Source organism: Corvus kubaryi, unplaced genomic scaffold (genome assembly GCF_017639235.1).
Source record: "Corvus kubaryi isolate FWS band 111438036 unplaced genomic scaffold, C.kubaryi_AGA036_p1.0 66, whole genome shotgun sequence".
Taxonomy (NCBI): Eukaryota; Metazoa; Chordata; class Aves; order Passeriformes; family Corvidae; genus Corvus; species Corvus kubaryi.
In genome coordinates, this window is record NW_024582054.1 from 31074821 (window position 1) to 31096633 (window position 21813).

At 35.8% G+C, this 21813-nt stretch overlaps 1 protein-coding gene across 1 annotated transcript in view; it reads left to right on the top strand.

Annotated features, from left to right (window-relative positions):
* The window catches only part of CUNH14orf39 (chromosome unknown C14orf39 homolog), a 28982-nt gene that overhangs the window by 1685 nt on the left and 5484 nt on the right, over positions 1 to 21813 (top strand). Inside the window, exons 2-11 of the mRNA XM_042048288.1 lie at positions 1622 to 1678; positions 1999 to 2055; positions 5001 to 5127; positions 8742 to 8831; positions 12237 to 12424; positions 12888 to 12930; positions 13349 to 13469; positions 14603 to 14697; positions 19168 to 19307; positions 19764 to 19843. Coding sequence (XP_041904222.1) covers positions 1630 to 1678; positions 1999 to 2055; positions 5001 to 5127; positions 8742 to 8831; positions 12237 to 12424; positions 12888 to 12930; positions 13349 to 13469; positions 14603 to 14697; positions 19168 to 19307; positions 19764 to 19843 — 990 coding nt within the window. The 5' untranslated portion in view covers positions 1622 to 1629. The remainder of the gene's footprint in view (positions 1 to 1621; positions 1679 to 1998; positions 2056 to 5000; positions 5128 to 8741; positions 8832 to 12236; positions 12425 to 12887; positions 12931 to 13348; positions 13470 to 14602; positions 14698 to 19167; positions 19308 to 19763; positions 19844 to 21813) is intronic.

The window sequence follows — 21813 nt, forward strand, 5'->3', positions numbered from 1 at the left end:
ATTTGCAGTTACACTAATTCATTTTAACAATACTAGAATAATGAGTAGTTTACATATGCATGCTTTCAGAAGCACTATTTTCTGCAACTTCACCCTTTTCATAAGTTTTATTGCAAAACTACAGTAAAAAAACCCCCACTTTCGTTCTCTCTACAAAAGCATTAGTACTCTTCTACAAAAATATTCAAAAGGTAAAATTATTTGTATTTTTATGTGATTATATAATAGTCTCTATCTTAATAATATACATCTATACAGTCTGCTCTATTGAGGAACTTTGTGTTGCAGTTTATAAAACAATAAATAAAATGTATTTGCCCCAATATCTTGCAGTTTTTATGGGAAGTTTCAGAAAACCAGCTAATAAACACTTTTAAACTCTTTCTAGAGAACAGCTTTTTAATACATGCTCCAAACGATTTGTTTTTTTAATCAGAAGGAATTACTTTGAATTTTCTTTCACATGATGGGAAAGCAAAAATATTCTGCCTTGATCTGTGGCTTGAGGTGGTATTTCCTAGTATTTTTCTTAGTATTTTCAGAAGATTTTTTATTTGCAATCTTAAGTGTTTCCAGGCACTAGGAACAAGGATTTCAATCTTTTAAATACATTTGGTAAAACTATTATCTCTTTCTCGGAGTTTTTATCACAGCCTGTGGTAATCCAGTCACTTGGATTAGGTGTTCTGATCCTCCCTTAACTATTAGACAAATTCATTTCTGTCAGACACCCAGTGTTTTAAACCCTGCCTCCACCCCCTCCCGCTCCCACAGCCTCAGTGCTGCAGGATGTAGCCTTAATGCCACTTTAGTTAAATTCTGCAGTTGTTTTCTATTCCACTTTATCCTGGATTAGGATCTCATCCTCCTCCCAAATTTGTTCTGGCTTTGCTTCTCTCACAGTGTGATGGGGAAGCCACTGTGGGACAGTTGAAGTCCAGATAACTTCGCTCACTGTTAATGCAGCTGAGCTAACGAGCCGTGTCCAGAGCGTTCTGATATACGGTGCTTGCATCCCTTTTAGAGATCTCCATCATCCCCCATCTCTTTAAAAACCCATAACTGAATTTCTGCACATAGCAGCATGATATAAACAGAAGAAAGAATTTATTACAATCCGTTTTCCATTTTATGAGAATTGTGTCTTTAATCACACTTAGCATTTATACACCTTTGATTTAAATGGACGTGGTGGTTGTACGGGAGGAGTGTGCAGAGTGCTCAAGGACCTTTTCCATCAGCAGCACTGCAGTCCATAGGCTTAGTAACCAGTTGGAGTACACGCTATGCATTTTGTACACAAGCATCTCTCCTTGCATTCTTCATGCCTTCTGAGAACATTAAGCCTCTCAAACAGAACTGCTCCAGGAGCAACGCTTTACCTAAATTATGAATCTCCTTTATTCCGAACTGTGGTTTAGACTCTTACAAGTCCCTTACCACCATGAGTGAGAAATTTGCTTCCACTAAAGTGGTTTAGATAGTAATGCAAATGCAGTTAAAACTACTTTTCTCCCTTTTATGTTAAAATGTGTGGCATTGTCTTGCAATTTTGGCTCGTTTATTGTATCAACAAAGCTTTTGACTGTGTAAATCCTTGAATTGCGTTTTACTTTTGTAGTTTAAACAATGAGTGACAAGGTTTCGATCAACTTGGATGAAATTCTGGTCAAACTTGGTAGGTCATTATACCATACATTTTTAATTAACAATTACTTATGCACTGCATACAGTGATATTTTCTGCTTTAAACAGTTATGTTAACTTCAAATAAATGTGTAATAATTAAGCTTTTGTTCTTTCCCTACATATTGTTTTGTTAGCTGGGAGGTTGTGGAGGGGGGCACTAACAGCTATTTAATAGTAAAATTGCTCTTTAGATATTTTGCTAAAATACTTGTTTATCAGAGTTTGTGCAATTAATGCTGCACAGCATATGTTGTTTCACAGCTCCATTCGTATATATGTATATAACAAAGGGTTAATTTTCTTCTTCAGCTTTCCAGGTAGAAAAAACTCGCTATGCTAAGGAACATGTGGATCATCAGATAAATTGTGAGTAGTGATAAATTACCGTTTTATTGGATGCTGAACACTGATTTTGTTTCATTAGTCCTGGGACATGTTCTGTGTCTCAGGGGCGGAAGCAGGATAAACAGTGGAAGCTGTCCCGTGTCCTGCTCTCACCCTGCCTCATCTTTAGCCATCAATACTTGCTCATTCTCCCCAGCAGACTTTGCTTTTGCTCACGACTTTTAGCTGAGGCTGTTCAGCTGCCTCATGGACAGCCAGTTTCATGCTGCGCCATTTCCTGCTCTGACTCTGCAGCTCCTCACAGTCACTGGCAGCCCTTTGATTCAGCTGTGCTTGCTCAATGCATCTGCCACTTGCCTCCCTTTATTTCTTCATGTTTTTTGTTCTTTCCAGATTTGGACCTCTGCCTCACTGCTTCTTCTCTCTTTCTGTTTTCTTAAAATAATGAAAGTTCTCTCAGTTGCTACTACGTACTCAAGCCTGGTTCTTCTTTTTTTGCAATCAAGCAGCTGGTTACTTTATTTGAAATTCAAAACGGTAAACCCATAGAGAAAGTCTTGCTCTGCATCAAATTTGTTCTCCCCTGGGGCTTACGGACAACACAATGTTATGGATTTACATCTGGACTGATTTTTTTAACCATGCTGCTATGTGGAATCACTCATGAGAATGTCTGAAGAATAGTTTCTCTACCACAAACAATCTGAGAACATCTGGGCTCGCCACTGGTACTTCATAGGTAGATAGTCAAGCACATAGCCTCCAGGAAAAAAAAAAAAAAGAAAAAGAGAAAATTCTGGTCTAATTGATGTTCTTTTTGATTTTAACATTTCTAATAATCTTCACTGATACATCCAAGCAAGTACTTATTCATTAAGAAGATTATCACAATTAAATTGAAGCATCTTAAACATGAAAACATCTGTAACACTAAATCTGGCACACCTTGGATTCTGGTTTAACTCTCCAGTCACACAATTGAACCTTGGAGATGAGGCTTTGTATAACATTTATGCAGGCTTAGGCTAAATGAGCATGCTCTTAGGGAAAATCCAAAGGCTGTGTAGTAACATGGCATAGCTGCTTTTGTGTTCAGTTCAGAGATACCTAAATATGTGTAAACACACAGCCAACACTCAGGCTTTTAGCAGTTTGGGTTAAGTCTTTCAAAAACTTAGCAAAAAACAGTAACACTGACGTAATTTTGTCTCTGTGTATTACTTGGCAGATGAACAGCTGTAGCATTCAGCCTTGGACTTTTGGTGTGAGATTCATCAGGCTATTTGGCTACAGTCTCTTTCTTACTAGTGGAGGGAAATAGGCACTTTTAGAGTGTGATTTATCTTATCCTGAAGAAACAGTTTAAAGTGAGTTAGATAAAGTAAACTTTAAAAGTGTCAGTTGTCTCTGCTGGGTGTAGCTGCAGCCATGGGTGTGTTGCTCTGAAGCAGGTCTCTGCACTAACATTGGGTAAGATCGATCTCACCCACCACGTCCTTGTGAAAGCAAAGGGTGAGTTGAACAGCTCACAGAAGTGCTTATCTGTAAAAAATGCTAAATGAGATGTTAAGTGTATATTTTGTTAATAGTGTTATGGTATATTTTGGTAAATCTCAGTAAGTCTTCTACAGGATTTTGCCACATTCAGCTGTTATTTACAGAAATGAAGCTATGTCAGTTGTCCAATACTTATACTTCATGCTAAGTAAAGGCAAGTTACTGACTTTAGACATTGAAAATATTAAGGGACTGAAGATAACCCAAGGATGATTCAGGATAACCCAAGATATTAAATTACATTGAGAATTTTTTGCTTTTCACTGACTGACATTTCTCTGTGAGAAGTAGTTTATTTTCTGCTATAAATGCAGAGGCTGTTGAAAATTAATATATAGCAAGTAGTGCAAAACCAGAGCCAAATTCAGGATGAACTGAAGTTCCAGAGCAGTAATTCCAACAACTCAAGACCCATCTTGCATCACTAAGATGCTCTTCCCAGTTGAGTAGATGAGAAGGGCGGGATGTAGTTGACTTCTCTTTAGGGCCACCTACTCTGGCATTTAGTGCTTCAGGGCAGCAGTGATAGCAAGGGATGATTTAGCACTGATAAATCTGAAACCTTGCATTAAAAAAAAAGAATTTAAAAATGCAGAGAAAAAATATTCAGCAAGTTTTGCTTATTGCATTGCAAGGTGAGCATGCATGATAGCTTTCACTGCTTTTACTTGTGAAGAGAACACTGATCATGTTCAACAACATGGGTTCTCCCCTAACTACTCATTCGGAAAGTGTTATCAGCTGTCTGCTGTCAGAAGAGGCAGAATTAAGAGTTTGCCTTAAGAATCTCCACAAATATCACAGTCCTTGAGAACCTGTCATTACAATGGACTTTTTAATTAATTAACCCGTGTCCTGTATTAATTTATCATACATTACTCATTCCTACATTGAGTAAAATTCCTTTTTAATTTTTCTCTTTCTGTTTTCTACTAATTGCTTATATGCCTATAGTGATGTTTTTATTTTTCCTTTATTGTAGTCAACTTTCCCAGTCAGAACATTTGACTTTCTGGTCTTCTGCAAAAGAATACAAATGTTTAAAAGAGTATCCTGGTTCTGGCTAGAGAATGAGTGAGCAGTGCACGGTTTGGAGTGTTTCAGTGGGAGCACTGAACTGGGGAATACCACTAATAGTTACTTCAGTTCTAAAAGGACTGGGATTTAGAAACAGCACAAATGATGTCAGTCTCACAATATTAGATGATCATTAAAGTACCATGCAGCTGAAAATCCCTATGTTTTAACTCACTTTGTTGTTACTTTGCTTATTTGCAGGCTGTCCACTCACCTTGCATTATGGAGTTTAAGTTTTTTGGAAGGAATTTTTAATCATTCTGAATGTAGGCTTTTTATTTCATGGATTTGTTGAAAATGCATGGATATAATTCTTTATTTTTTAATTTCAGCGTACACTGCAAAAATCACAGAAAAAAAGAATCGAATTTCTTGGTTGGAGGAAAATATAAAAACCAGCAATGAGGCACTTGCTGATTTGCAAAAGCAGAACGAGAACTGCAAGAAGAACTGTGATGCGTAAGTATGGAAGAGCCTGAACTCTCAGTTGTGGCTGGCATTAAGGAAGCCAGTGAGGAAGTGAAGGAAAAATATGTTTGGGTTTGTTCTGACAGCAGTGATGTTAAAGAAAACTTTAGTATTCTCCTGTTCTTTTTAAACTGCAAATCTTTAGGTATAAAAATTACAGTATTACCCATCCCCTGAGGAAGAATTATAGAAAAGCAGACTACATTTAATTTTGGGTTGGTTTTTTATTAAAATCCCCAGTTTTCAGAAGATCACAGGTACTATCTTTGCAGCATGCTAAAGTATTCATGTAGTAAGGTAATAGAAGCATAATTTTTCTACACTTGAAGGCATCTGAGTTTTGTCAAATTTGACCAATATTAAGAATACTTCTAAAAAAAGACTTCCTAAAATTGAACATCTTTCTATTCTTTGTTCACAACATGTTTCATGTTACTTTCTGTTCTATACATATTTTCACACAAGATGTGCCATAACTGCCTCTCCACACACATATGTGTGTACTTCTGCTGGCAGATTCTAGTATCAGTTTTGCTCCAGACGGCAAAATTTGTCTTCTGGGCGCAATTTTTTGATGAATGCAATGGCCTGTCATTCACAGTTTTCCTTACATAAATGTTTGTATCAGATAATTAGTTCAAATTTTAAATGCTGATCACTTTTGGATCTTAGTAATCAGAAACTTTTTAAAGAAAATTCAGCTACAAGGAGTTTTTTCTTCCTGACACGTAATTTTAAAAATTAAAACCTCAGGTGTTTGCAAAGGTAGCTAAAAAGGCAAATCTATATTTGACAATACAGCGAGTTTGTCCCAGGTGATAAAATCCATCACAGTGTTCCATTTCTCCAGAATCTGACTAGTTCCTCAGCAGCTGGAGTGATGATTTGTTGGCAAATTCTGTTTTGTTTTCTTACAATTCTATACCTAAAGGTAAATGCTTCAATAAAAATATCTATGACATACATTTGAAATTTTTTTTTACAATGTGAATGGAGAGTGTGGGTGTTTCTAGGAAAAAAAAGGGAAGTAAAGACGGCATTGGGGTCCTTTCTAGGTTTATTTTGAACTCTCAGAAAGAAAAAGAAAGAATGGAATCATTAGTGAATAAAGTGGGTGTAGTGGCTGGCTTATTTGAATGAATTGCCATTCAATACTGATTTGTAGCTTTACCATTAAAAGAGTTGGGAAAAGATCTGACCTTGGTAAAAAAATTCTTTTTTTCCATTACATTAAGTTCTTGCCTCCAATATAGTATAAAATGAACACTTATGTAAGTTTATGAAACTATCCACACTGCTTCCTTTGATATCTTTTTGAAGCTGCAAATCTGTTTGCAAATGATAAACTGTTAAGTGATGCAAATTAAGAAGTAAAAAATTAAGGGTAGAACTAAGGATCTGATCTAAATTTTAATCATTGAATTCAATGGGTTTTGGCTCAAGTCCTAAAATAATAATTAATGGCATTAGTGTAAAGAGACTGAAAATGAGAAGTGACTCATTAATGAATGCATGTATTCATAGAAGGACAATGCTTGCAGAAGAGTAGAGACTTTGTGTCTTAAATTATTGGAAATGTCATTTAACGACAGACTGAAAACTGTAATAAACAAGCCCTGGCTATAAGATCAGACAATTAGAGCACTTACACAGTAGAATCACCCCAAACTTCTAAAATTTATTCTAGTTGACACTCCATCTATACTGGACATGATTCCAATGTTGGTTTTGTAAATTCAGATACTGTTTTGGAGTCACAATCACCCTCACAGCTGACTAATTGCCAGTGATAGAACTCAATAGAGCTCTCAAAGAAACAACGTTTTGTCTGGGTTATGAGACATCATGAGTATATTGAAGCAGATTTGAAGACTTTGAACAAAATACAAAGTTCTTATATTCAACAAGTCTAGAGAAAATATGATATATGGGACAGATGTATTGGGATAATACTGTGCTTTCTAAAGAAATCCATTTTGGTCTAGGTAAAAAAGACCTGAAGACAGAAAATGGCCCAAATGAAACATACATTTTCAGACAAGTGATGACATTTTGCTAATATTTAGTTTCTTGAAGGATTCAAACTAGAAATGTTGATCCCAGAGCAGTAAGAAGTAGTGAAATGCTGCTGTTGGAACCTATTCCAATTTTATTGTCTCTCTTACAGTTTTAAAATTTGGATGCAAGGATGGTGGGATTTCATGGAAGTAGAAAGAAGATAATTTTAAAAAAAGCCACATGAACTCAGAATGTTGTTAGTTAGGAAAAGAAATTGTTGTCTTGTCCCACTAGCCAAACTGCAGGATAATTCTATTGCTTTGAGTAGTGTGGATAAAGACCTTTTTTATACTCTGGCTGATGAAAGGAAGGACAAATAATTGTGATGGCTATCAAGGAGATTCATGAAACAGTGATGCATTTAGCAAACTAGTAAATGTGCTGCTTGAATCCTGCATACCTGGTTGTGTTCACAAACCAGTGTTCTTGTCCTACATTTTTCCATGTCCACAGAATAGATGTGAACAAAAAATGTAACTTGCAACATGGCTTGTACTCTGATTAATAAAATCTCTATGAATTTTGCATCTGTTTTTTTTTTTCCTCCAAAGAGGGTCATGGAGCTTTCTGAGTAAAAGAACATTACAGTGTCTGGTGTGCAAGTGCATTTTTATATAATTATGTTGCTTTCTGCTTTTAAGAAAATCTGACATTTTTGAAATTCAGCTTTCTGCAGAATTTGCAGTAGATAAGGTGAAATAACATTCTGTAGTTCCACTTTTAATCACCAGTGGTGTCCAACAGTTTGTGCCAAGAGTGCTGTATGGTTCATGCGTCTTATTCCTTTTTTTTCCAGACAGGATGCTTTCTTTTCAAAACCTTTTAAATATGCCTGTCCTAAAGATCACATCTGAATTTCACTTGAATCAGAAAGTCTATCTGCCTGTTTTTCTTGTATTCCCATATCCAAGGCAGAGGTATCTCTAATGCCTGGATGTTGAGAAAGTTCTGCTATTGCAGTAGTCATAAGTATTCTGTGAAGCTGCTCTGCTCTCAGAACCATCTGCAGCATCCTGCTGTAGAAAAAATAATTTTGATGCTTTCTGAGCAGGACTTGCTTAGCAAATGGAGGAAATTCTGAGTTTGTAACTGCTGCTTCCATTTAGGTATGAGATGGGTGCTGGTGATACTGGTGGGAATGAAGTTGTGGCTGTCTCCAACAAGAAGATTCAACATATCTTAAGTATTTACTGGTGGTGGTGTGTTGAGGACCTAATATGTGGATTTAGATGCTTCATTATTTAGCATTAGCTCCAAAAATTTGTGACATTCATTCCATTAATTCCTTAAAAAGTGCTTTGTAATCTTTCTTAGTTCTAAATATATATATATATTTTCCTGAATTTGCTGCTTTAAAATATTAACAAAATAAATGTATGCCTGCAAAAGATTTTTGTACTAAACCCATTTATGTTTAACTTTCAAAAAATTAATAAATCATTTGTTCTAGTAAGCTAGCTAAAGTAGCTTGGTGTCTTCTTTTCTAATTTTTTTTTACTAAGAAAGACCACTAATATGCCTTTGTTTTTTGTTTACTTTGTCCACAGCTGGAAGCCCACCTATGCAATTCTTAAAAAGCATGAAGAATATTTGAAAAATGAAATTAAAGCTTTAGGGGAAGCTGCAGAAAATGAGAGGTATCTATGATCACATGAGATGAGGTTTCCAGCAGTAGTACTGATGAAACTGACTAAACTGATCAGCAGAACTAGTGCTGTCTGCATTAAAAAATTGTTGCAAATTTTCGGTTTGTAGTCACTTATAAATGACTGAATAATTAAAAGAATTTTTGTTTACATTACTATGAGATCATATGTTATTTTGTAGCTGCCAATAAAATACGATAAAATATGAATTCTTGAAATTCAGTTGCTTCCCAAATGCCTATTACAATTTTTCAGAACATTGTTAGATTGCCTACTGTTTCAAGAAAAGCCCCATAAATAAAAACAATAATGTTTTCAGGTAACAGTTAGAAGCATTCAGATAATTTTATGCTTTTCCTTATTTGTGAATATGAATTAAATAGGATTATCAGAGTATACAAATCAAGTTTTTGTATACTGTTGTATACCCTTCAAAATAACAACAAAGCATGCAAATTCAGTCTTAGGTCCTGAAAAATGAGTAAGTGACTCAGAAAAGCCTGGTCTAAAACCATTTTAAGACTAGTTGTGGGCAAACTTCTAGTCAGCATTAATTGCAACTTCAATTCTGTTCAGTGAGTGGCATCTCAGGTGTTCCATCTTTATTAATTAGACTCAGCATTTAAAAGAAATTATTAATTTGCAATGTAGCTGCCTACAGTCAATGAAATAAAGAAAAGACCCTGAAGATTCTCTCTGAAATGTTCCAGATGTGCTGTGCCAAGGTAACCCCCCAAAGTTCTATTTAGCAAAGTAAAACTGATCTTTGTTTTAGAGAGGCTGCTCACCTGCATTGCTCTGCTTGTGAGGGGGTGGAGACTGCTTGGCCCCGTGGTGCAACAGTCACGGCAGACCCCTCCAGATACCTAAATACCAGTTTAGAGTCACAAATTTAGGTAATTTAAAACATTGGATTTGAGTCTTTTGTAATCATTCTTTTTGCCAGTTGTCCAAGGCAGCAGAAACTGCATGCCTGAGAGCCTTTAATTAACTCAGTTAGTAGCTTATCTTTCTTCTTCCTGTTCAGAGTTCTAAATTTGGTGAAAAATAAGGCTAAATTGGCTTTCTATGAGTATATGATTAAGCCATTTTGGCTTTCACTAATTTGAGCTGACAAGCCAAAGAAGCATTACTTTTAAATTGCTTCTTTAGATAACTACTTTCAATTCCAACGTGAAAGTGTTTGATCTGTTCTCCTGAGCTTAATTATAAGACATCATGACTACAAATCATAAAATAAATTTAATTCATGTATTTTACAAAACCGTGCCTCAGATATAGTCTCTCTGCACCAAAGCATTTGATGATATGTTCAAGTCAGCAAGATGTGCATTCAGCAAATTCTAAATATTTAAATTAGGAAGAAAAGTAAGTGTCTTTAGAGCTTTATGAGCTGAATGTTCTTTTTAGTCTGGCATTTGGGGGCACTGAGGACATGCTGCTTTAGATGGAAAGATGTTTTCAAAAGATGGGCAGATCAGTTTGTGTTTAATTATGCACTTATAATGGAGGTTTATAAAATGGTCCACATTTTTTTGTTGTTATTGGCTTCAAGAACATACAAGAATGCTTATATGAACTGTAGGGTAATCCTGAAAATAAGTGATATGAAGAAGGAAAAAGTAATAAATAGTTATCTGCATAATATTCAGGGGGTTGCGAGTGCTGCCCTTTTCCTGTTGTAATTAGATTAAAACTTTTTCTAATTAATGTGAACAGTGCTGAATTCAAAATAGTCTGTGTTATCTGCATGAACTGGAGGATGTAAATTACTTGGAGGAAATATTAAAGATAGTAACAATTTCTCAAGACTAGTATAGCATATATGGCCATAAATATTACCTGTGAAAAATAGATTTTGGAAAAAGAGTATAAAGTTTTAGGATTATATTCACAAGATTGAAATGTACTTGTTACAACAAATTATTTTACTTATTTATATTGTTTAAATTTATTTATAGTGCATTCGAAGTTGTTTATTAGCAATTTTTTTTTATCAGTTATTTTTGTAATATCTATTTAAATAGAACTGAATACTTTTCATCTTTCATACCTGGGAAATTTTGTACAGTACACAGAAATATTAGGTAAATCAAAAAACATTTCTGAGCCCGCCAGTGTAGAAAAGTGAATAGATTGGTGTCATCTTCTATGTGAAGTTTGGGAAATACCAATTCCTGGGTTTGGTTCACAGTGTTGACCTACCACTTCTTTCCCCTAAAGTGTATTGAACTTCAGTCAGTTTAGCAGGAACTTGTGCCTGGAGTGTAGTTTTATTTGAAAATTGCAATCTTCCTGTGCTTTGCCCTGTGAATTTGTTTTCCTTTTGTAAGAGCAGAAGTTTCTAGTATTGAATTTGGACATAAGTTTTTCTGTCTCCCATTGTCTGGCACAGCCAGTGGGCAACCATGACTGTCAAATGTAGCCTTTCAGTCATGCTGCAACTAAATGATTAATAGCAGTTTGAGATAAAATATGTTCCTTAAAGAGAAATCCTGTGTGCTTTGCAAGCAGTGAGAGCTGTTCCTTAATGTAGGGGCAGGTTAAGAGGTGGGTCTCTGACTTCAGTTGTTTTTATGCTCCACAGTTTTTCCCATAAAGGAATTTCTTGCTAATATTTAGGTGTAATAATATTTTAAAATTTGCCTCTCCATTGTTCACATAAGCTTTCCCTGCATTAATTGATGTTACCTACTTTAGTAATTCATGGCTATGCGCTCACATGATGTCAGTGAAATTGCATTTAGTGTAACATTAATTTACAGGGCAGCCCCACAAGAAGCTGAGCATTCTGCCTCTTTGCCATTTAAACATTTAAGTGTTTGCTTAAGCTTAAGTATGAATAGTCCTATTGTTTCAGTGTGACTGATGTGTGTGTTTAAGGCTTCCCTGGGTCAGACAGAGATTACTCAGCATCTCCTTGGAGGCAGCTCTTAGCCCAGTGGTGCACCAGGCCTCTCTAAACATGGGAGGTTTGGCCAAATTCTCTTCTACTGTAACTTTGATCCAGCTCCACCAAAACTGATGGAATTGTGCCAACATGCACCAGCAGAGACTTTGGCCTGCAGTGAGTTTCATGATAATTACACAGGGAAAAACACATTTGTGATCTGCCAGGCTGCCTTTGGGTATGGTACGGTCTACATTGCCTTCAGAACAGGGAGGTTTGGCTGGTTTTTACATCAGGACTATTCTTTGTTACATACAGCATAGTCTTCCTTGAATATGGCTGGAAAATAAAAAAAATAAACCCAAATATTGCCATATTAAATATAATCCAACTTTCTTCCATTGATAGCAGCAAATTAACTGAGCTGATGCCATAAATTTATAGGCTTTTTTCCCTTATAAACAAAAGCTTCCTGTGAAAAAAATTAAATTACATGTTTTTTATAGGAAAATGCATCAGGATTCCATAGCCCAGTGTACAAAGACTTTGCAGGAACGTGGCAAAAAATATGCAGAAACTGCTCTTGCCCAGGAGTATTACAAAAAAAAGGAAGAAGTTGAAGAAATGCAAAAGAGAGTTTTGAAACTCTGTGCAAAATACAAATGGAAAGAAGATGCTTGCTTGGACATTCTGGGTACTGCTATTGTCAATGCTTTTACAATAAAGCCTTTTGGCAGTGCACTGCATATTAAAGGTGCCATATAGAAAATCTCCAATTTTCCACAGTTTCCTTTAAGCTAATGAAATACATTCTCTTTGTTACACCATTTTTAGAAAAAAAATCGGCAGCAAGTAAAAATTTAGATTATACATACTGATATTCCTTCCTCTAACCCATAAATGTAATGGGGAGAGGTTTATCATTGAACTTCTTGGGTTAAAAAAGTTCTAAGATTCCTTTACATCTAGCCTCTCAAAATTTTAAATTTAATTTTCATCTCTTTTTTAGTTCTATTTTTAATGTTTACTGTTATACTGCGATTTTTGTTGTTGATACTAAGCCAAGATAAATGCTCCTGATCTATTAATTTGTCTTGTATTTGTTAAGAAAATTAATTTGTTAGTTAATGATCTGAAAGTAAATTTTATTTTTGCAGAGGCTGTTCCTTTTAAATCCGTAAATGATTGGGCTGTACACATGTATCCTTGATTTCTAGTGTTTATTCAGTTGGCAGGAAAGAAGTTTTATATTTACCTTTCACAACTTTCTATTAGAAAAGAAAGTAATTATTTATATATTTATATCTTTGTTTAGAGTGGCAGTGTTCGCATTTCTCTGTGAGAAAACTGAAGGTCAAATTCAGCTATTCAGTTTAAATTTATGGGAGCATTTCAGGGAAAGAAAATAAAATTTCATTTAATAACATACCCATCAAAATGCTTCATTTAGGAGAAGCTTAATTGAAGTTAGAGTTGAAGATTTGCCAAGGAAATGTAGATTTATCAGAGCTTCCTGCACCTCTAGCATTTGTGTTATGGCATAGAGAGGTCAGGGATCTGATGGCATCCCTTGCTTGAAAAAATATATTGCTGTAAAATATATTCCATGACATGGAAGTGCCTCTATGAAGAAAAAAACACAGGAAACATTGCAGCTTGCTGAAGCTGCTGCTCAGGAAACCATTGAACTGCAAAAAGAAGCAGAAGAATTACAAATGAAAATTGACTACTTGAAAAAGGTAACTGTATCTTAATTTTATTTTCTATAAATCCATGTTATATACGTGATCATACATAGCACCATCACATTTTCTGAAATGTCAAAAACACAGTGTATTTTCAAGCACACAGACCAACAGGATGATTCCAGCCTTATAATTATGTTTCTATAGCATCACATATGTTTTCTTAGGGAAGAAGGGTCCATGAATGTAAAGGTGCTTAAAGCTTGCTTTCTGTTGACCTCAGTTTGTGCCACGGTTTCTGCTAAGGCACCATGTCATGATGACTTTGGTGTCAGTTCAGGAGAATACACTTGAAAATAGATGAGGGCCACTCCTCAGTGACCCCCAGGGCTTGAGTGTGCAGCTTTCACAGGTCCTACTGGGCTTTTAAGGGTTTGTGTTTAACTAAATATGCTTTACAATAAGAATAATGGGAATTCTTTCTTTCCTCCTTATTTTTTTTTCCCCAAAAGACGTGTGGGTATATAATCCCCAGCAGTAAAACTGGCTGATTTTAGACAGGAGATCAATACAGTTCTACTGACTAGGAGAAGCACTGATTCCTAAGGGAAAATCTTCAAAAAAATCAAAGGGATTTTGTCAGTACAGAATTTGCACCCACTCCTCTGTAAAAGGTCTCTTTTAAGCCTGAGTAGCCCAATCTTGTAAAGGTTTAGTAACTTTTTATAGCATTGCATCTGGGTGCTTTTACCTGTCTGGACCAGACGATCAAGGACTCCATTTACTGCCTTGTGCTGATAGCAGCACGTTTTGCATGGGTGGGTTTTTCTGTTTATATTCTGTGATCCTGTTTGACACTTGCAGTCACAGACTGAAGTTCCTAATGTGGGATGTGCTGTGTAAACATACGGGAAGAAGGGATGTGGTGAGTTTGTGTATAACTATGAACTCCAGGTTCTGGCATTTAGAGCCCATGCTCCAAAACGTCTGTGTTTATTCCAGTCATTACAGTTCCAACAAAAAAAATTACCTCTTTTTAACCTGGTTCTCCTTATTTCTTCAGAACCTCTTGGCTACAAAACTACTACTGAGCACTGATTCATCAGGTTGAGAAAACTTTTGCAGCACGTAGCTAAAATATTTCAAGTTTTGTCAATTTTTATGCCATTTGTTCTTTATCTTTTAAGACATTCAAAGAGACTAAAGAAGATAAAAATAATTCTGAAAAGACTGAAGGAAAAAATCAGAAAAGTCTTGAGAAGCCAGAAGAGTTTAAAGAAAGGTACACTTCAAAATTATTTTTCCCCTTGCTTTTATCCAGAATACTATATCAGAATTTACACAAAAACTGCTACAAAACACAAATTGTTCTTAAATAAGGACTGTCAAGCTTCTCTAATCCTGGTCATGTGATTTAATGATGTAATTTTAAAAGTTTTATATTTCTGGGGGTTTAAGATGGTGACGTACTTTGATTCTTGGAACCTCAATGTATCTGGAAACATGCTATAAAAAGATTTTGTAGAAGCATTTTCTCATCAGCTACTGCTGAGAGATCTGTGTGAGTAGTTTTGAATGCAACTACAGTGACTGTGCAGTCAGAGATAAAATAACATTTACTCTACTAAATATATATTTGGAAAAGGAGTCAGGGTTCCACATGTCAGTTGTCTTCACCTCTGAACTACTTAAGAAATTTAACTCTTAATTTAGTTCTTAAAAACAAGCATGAGTGAAAGTTTCATAGACAGGATTAATGGCTTAGTGAATTAGTCAGTGATCATTTACAGCTGGGACTCACTTTAATTTGAGCTCAATTACAATGACTGAAAATCACCATGAGGACTATCTTGCACTTATCTGGAGTCCTTGTGAATGTTGAAACATCTCCTGCCGAGCTGATACTTCTAAACCAAAATCAATTTTAAAGCAAAAATATGTCCAAAAGACTTTGTTTAAGTGATTTTATATTATGGTGTGCTTGAAAAAGAATCTTTCTAGGGCTTTAAATGGGCATTTAATGGAATATATCTATAAAAAAGTGTCATTTTAATAATTCCTAAGATCCTTTCCACAGGGACATTTTAGGTCTTTAATATCTTCTTACAGACCTATGAATCATTCAGATGATAATTTCTTTGTGGTGTAGCCTTTACACCCATTTTACCTTCCCATGTAAGATTTTTGTAACTGGCAAGAACAGAAACATGGGGAAGCAAGAAATCCCCTTAGTTTTAAGACAAGGCAAGAAAAAAAAAAAAGGTGGGAAGCACTCTCTTTGAATTTTCAAAGAAACCCATGTGTGTTCAGTCTGCAGAACACAAAATACCAATCAAAGACCTGCTGTAAGAGGCAGAGATCCATGCTTTGGGTATGCAGGTGTAAGAATCCCTCCGTGAGGCTCTTTGTGGTAAGGAATCCATAGGGTGCACTTCCAGACCTGCCATTTGTACATTTCTTTTCCTGTCATGGAGTCTGCTTGTACCTTCACCTTATGTTCCACAACATAAAGGCTTGTATGGCATAAAATTGGTTTTTTACTATCTTTGTCTGACATTAGTGTATTAAAAAAAAGTCTTCACTAAGAAAGCATGGAAGTGACTGCTTAAGTAACTATGGGTGTTAAAAATGGGTGTATTATGAAGCTGTAGAAAAAAACAAAAAAAAAACCCTCTGGAAAAAAGCACCTAAGTAGAAAACGTGTATTGAGAAAATGAGCTATAGGAAATAAAACCTTTGCAGATTCAAAGCAATTTACAAAAATACAACAGCAGGATGTGGGTACCAAAGGCAGGAGTTTCTTTCAAGCTGTCCTGCAACCACTACAAATTTACTACTGAGCAAAAAAAGATCTTTGTGAAGAGGAGATATCTTCATCTTCTGCCACAGAAGAAGAAATAAAAAGGAATTGTACCGTGAATCTCCATGAACTGATCCAGAGCAGCATGAAACCAGCAGCATCAAGGGAAAGAACTAAGGAGAGCAATGAAAGCACTGGGCAGAACAATGTACAAATTAATAGCCATGAAAAGCTTTAGAAGGCTTCAAGACAAGAAGCCAACTTGCAAGCCAATTAATAGGTGCTGATATGTATGTTCTGCTCTGGGCAGCCTGATGGCAGTGGACACTGTTCTTTTAAAAAGCCTGTTGTTTGAATCACTCAGTGCTGGCCAGTTAGTTTTTGGTTAGGAGTGTAAAACACAGATTCCTCTGCTCTTATCAGCTCTTGTAGCTGATTTATAGCTCGCCAGTTACACTGACAAGTATCACAGTTTAATTTCCAAAGCAAGAGTTCTCATCAGTCACCAGACAGGACTCAACTCTTTTGAAGCCCTGGTCTTGATTTCTCAATTAGACATTCTATTTATTACATAGAAAGGCTGGTATCTTGGACTGTGCTATGGCATAGATAGTGTTCATTCTCTCTGCTGTTATAAAATGGTTGGGAGAGATTTAATTCCATGACTGTAATTCTTTCTTTATCTTTTTTCCAGTTCAGTCATGTATTAATTCCATCTCTTACTTTCCAATTGAGAGCTTTTTGCTAAAGCTTCACATAAAGGAGATTCCTTGGTGGATTATTGCAGTTCTTTCAGCATCTTTGCATCAGAAGTGATTGACTTCTACTGATCAAAGAAAAAACTTGATAACATAATTCTTAGAAAAGTAATTATAAAGTTGTTTCTGGACTTCTAATGTAAACATATATGAAAAGCCAACTCAAAAGAATGCTCCTGTATGAGAATACTGAACGTGGTTTCAGTAGCTGTAAATACCACAGAAGCAGGTGTGATTCTTCATATGTATAATGAGATACACTTGATTCCTGTAGTGGAAATTAATATTAATCCTTGGGTTTCTTCATGCTACAAAGAAGAAAATGCTACTAAGGAAATGGCACTTTATTTTGGCTTAAGAATATCTCTTTTTTTCTTTACACTTTAAAAAACCCCTGCAGTATGGATCAAGATAAAGAGTTTTTATCTACTCAGATGTCTACTAATAATGAAATAGAGAAAGAAGACAAATGATTATTTTTGTTGCTGCAATTTGGATTGTTTTGAGCTTCATGATGCAGTTTTATTTTTCTTCCAGTAGCATTAATTAATGTCAGAGAAGATGTGCATGGTTTATATTTCAATAGTGCTTTTGTGGAGGGAAGGGAGCAGGTGTACTGCATATGCATTGAGTTTAACTGCAGGCTCCTTTGGAAGGTTTTGTTACTTAAAGAATGAATATCTTAAGAACTTCTGAGTTTGGTTTGTAACTGCCTTTGAGGCATTCTTCTGTATAAATATGCATTGTAAGAGGATTTTTTATTTAATGGAGAGCAAGTCTTTAGAAATATAGAGTTGTCTGCTAGGTTTTACAGAAGCACAAGGAAACTGACTCCAGGAACTTTTAAAAACAGAGTTTGACATCCTAAATTCTGAAAAAAACCCAAACCAACCAACCAACCCCCCAACCACAGCCTGCCCCCCCAATTTATGGCAGTCTAACTGATGACCTCAGCCACAGTAGCCTTGTTCAATTGATCTTTGAATGATGTTTGTGGGAAAATGAGCCATTTGGAACAAAGTGAAGCAGTTTAGCCAGAATTCTGTGCTTAGCTTAGTTTTGATTCCTCCTTGCTTTTGAGCTTCCTGTGTCTGAATTTAAAGATACACCAGCCACAGTTTTCTGTAGTATTCGTTCTTGACACATCTTATCTAGTCTTATCTAGACTTAAGGTAACTAAAAGATTTACTTTGGTTTTTAATTTCTTAGGTGGTATATGTTTTGTACAGTTTGTTCAGTCTCAGTCCAGCACAGCACCAGGTATAAATGTAACTACAAGACAAAATAGACTTTTCATCAGAGATACTTGGCTGACGTGCTTACATGGTTTTATGTGAGCACAGTTGTGTATGTATATGAATTTAATGTGTTAGGTCCTTATATTTTAGCTAGTGCTTCCCAGTGGTATTTTTTAATTAGTGTTGCTAATTTTACTCCACACTCTATTATAAAGTGTATCCTACGTTTTATCTTATCTTCGTTTATGGAGAATTTCAAGAAGAACAAAAAGACTGACTCAGTTCTTCATTTGTTCTGAACAAAGCTTTGTTCAGTCAGTTACAAACCAGATGTTGTAGCTAGAAGCACAGAGGCACTAAGCAGGAATGCCAGAGAGAAAATAAAGTAGAACTCATTATTCTAAAAAGTAGTAAATTTTCCTGTACCAAATAGCCACTTTACTCTTCATTGTTCTGCTAACCTTTGTCTTTCTGCACTGTAAAGGGCTATTTACCCTACACAGATAATTACCCCACAAGTGAAAGCACTTGCTGCAGTTTTCTCTTTTGTGTATTCGTAGTGTGAGTATTCCAGACAATCTCAAAGAGAGAGAGAGAGAGAGAAAAAGTGGTTTTAAATGTGAAAATGTGATTTCAGAACTACAATAATGAGACACTTTGATTAAAGTGTAAAACTCCACAATACTAATACTTTTCTTTGACACTGACAAAATTAAAGTCATCAATGTTCTTATGATTGGCTTATTACTCCTTTATGGCTTCTTTTTCAGAGATATTCTCTCTCTGATATTATTTAAAGAAAACCTCATTTTTATCAACTACTGGTGCTGAAAGTGGTAGAACTTCCTTGACAACATCCAGTGCCCTTGAGAATTCCACTTATTTGAAGCAGTTATATTTTACAATTTCTTTTCTTTTGCAGTGAATTTTTTTTTTTTTAATTTCAATTTGTTTAGGGTGTCTGAAGAGCGTGAACACCCATCTTTGCCAAAGGAGAAACATCAGCTGTATAAAACATTACGTGTCCCATGCATTCCTAAGAAATTTGTCCAGTCTGTAGAGAGTTTTAGGTTCTCAAAGCAACGAGCAGAAACAGGTGCAGTGTGTTTAATGACTTCTCAGTGAGCATATTCAGTGCAAAAGAATGGGTAATTGATGGTAACAAATCCAGTGAACTGCTCAACTACTTAGAGTTGAAGCCAAGCTTTCAATGGAAGTTGGGTGCTTAACTTTTTTTATGTTCTGGGGATCTTCTGTGTCTGATTTCTCCCTTATCTGTGCAATGAGTAAAGTAACAGATACACCTGATTCACGGTGTCAGAAACATCTGAAAATAATTTAATTTCAAATCTAAAATATCTTTAGCACTGTTCACATTAGTAAATATTAAGCAACTATTGTTTGTTTGATACTTTCATATTTTGTGATAAGTTTCTTTTTGCTCTCTATTAAAAGGAAAATTTGTAAGGGTTGTTCCCAAGTTCAGTTTAACAATGCCATGCTTTGGATACTTAATCCTACTGACAATATTACATAATATTTGTAAATTTAGGGAGAGAAGAAAAAGAGAAACCAGTGGAACTTTCACTGGCCACCAGCAGTTCCTCCAGCCTTGCAGAAAATCCATCACAGGTGTGTTGCTCTCCCACTGGTAAAAATATGAAGTTATAAAATCTGTTTTATGTGGTTGTTTAAATTTAAAACACTTCAAATATACCTCATGGTATTATGTCTTACATAAAACCTGTTAGCACTGTACATTTCTAATCATGGTAATCTGCAATTGCTTGGTTATCACAGCAAAAATATTTCTTTGGTGCCTTTTCATTCCGAAAATATCTATGTTCTTACAAAGTGTATTCTAATGCCAAACTCGAGGTGGACCACCTTACCAACTCATTTTGTATAGTAATTTTTAGCATTTAAAATAACCTTTGCAGATTCTGCATGTAGCAAATATTTGGAACTCTAATGGAGGATCAGAATCTTCTACTACTGATAAATCATGAGCCACCTGCTCCATAATGAAAGACTTCATAAAGGAGTAGGTGTACAGGACAGCCTACAGTTAACGGCTCCATTCTGAGGTTTAACCAGAAACAAATCTGGGCTGAGAGGAATAAAACCACGAACAACACTTCCTGGTGCACTGCAGGAGCCCACAATTCAGTTTTCTGTCTCTCACCCATAAGAACATGGTTACTATGACACTTTCTTGAAATGGTGAATTGCAGCTTTATTCAGATACAATATTTTTTATTCAAATACAATAAACTAATCCAGAAGAAAGCTGGAGGTACAACTTGCAAAGTTGTGAAAACCACCAATAGTCTCATGGAGTCCAAGACCATTCATAGGATTGTTAAAGTATTAATGGAGTAATCAGAGGAGGTAAGGCCATAAGGGGTAGAAGAGTTTGTAACTGTGATGCTGTGCAGAAACTTGGGGAAGTTTCTATCTCTAAACATTCTTTCTGAGGGACATCTCACTGCATCTGTTTAAAATCAAAATTTAATGAACAAAAAAAATTAGGTAAAAAAAGTTAGCATAATGAGTTGTGATTTTCTTAAGAATTTCAAGGGAACTGAAGAATGAAGTGAGTGAATCACTAAGTGGTTTAGAGCGAAGCCTATGTGAGAAGACAAAGCCTTCATAACACAAGACAAGATGAAAGGCAGTGACAGGACTGAGTGGGACAAGACCAGAAGAAATTTCAAACAATTCTGATTTGTGACTGGCTTAGGGAGTTGGACATGATGAGGATGGTGGAAGGGCTGTTGCCAGGGTAATCTAGAGATGAGGCTGGGAATCTGGGACCTAGAATTGCACTTAGACAATTGTGGGAAGCAGTAAGTCAAGGTTAAGAGAACTTTAAGAAAGGGTGATGGCAACAAGGAAAAGAAGATGGAGTCTGAGGAAAAATAAAAAGATTGGAAGAAAGAAGGTTGCTATGTTTCAGAAATGGTGTGCTGTATGCTACAGGAGTTGAGTGGCAGACAGATTCTGCAGAACCAGCCTTTTTGTCCCCTACCCTGAATAGAATTCCGTTTGATACATTTTGTTAATTAAAAATAAACAAGAACTAGACACTCCCTGTAAAATAATGTGTTATTTGATGCTGAGGCATAGATTCCTCACCCTGCCCTTAAGGCACAAATACATGCTACATAGAAGAGTTATGGCTTCTACTCTGATGAAAATCTATGAGGTGGAAATATTTCCCAAGTTTTCTGCAGTTTTTCAATCCACACATGAGGCCTGTGCTGACTGAGACTGATGTGGATGCTCAGTTGGCCTTTAGAGGCAGAGCCAGGCCTGGCTTCAGCCCTTTCTGTGTTGACAAGATGAGCAACCAGGTTGCAGCAGTAGCAAACCTGCATGAAGTTTGTAAATGACATAGCATTATTTGTGTTACAGGAAAGTTAATTAATCACATCTATTTATTAGTGCTGTGACTAAGACTTTATTAAAAAATTACAGAAGTGGTTTTGGGTATCATGCTGTCAAAATGTAGGTAAAGCAAAGATAAAGTTTTTACATTGTCTGATCCTTAATTTCCAGTTAAAAGAAAGGATTTCCACAGTCTAAGGAGAAATCAGAGT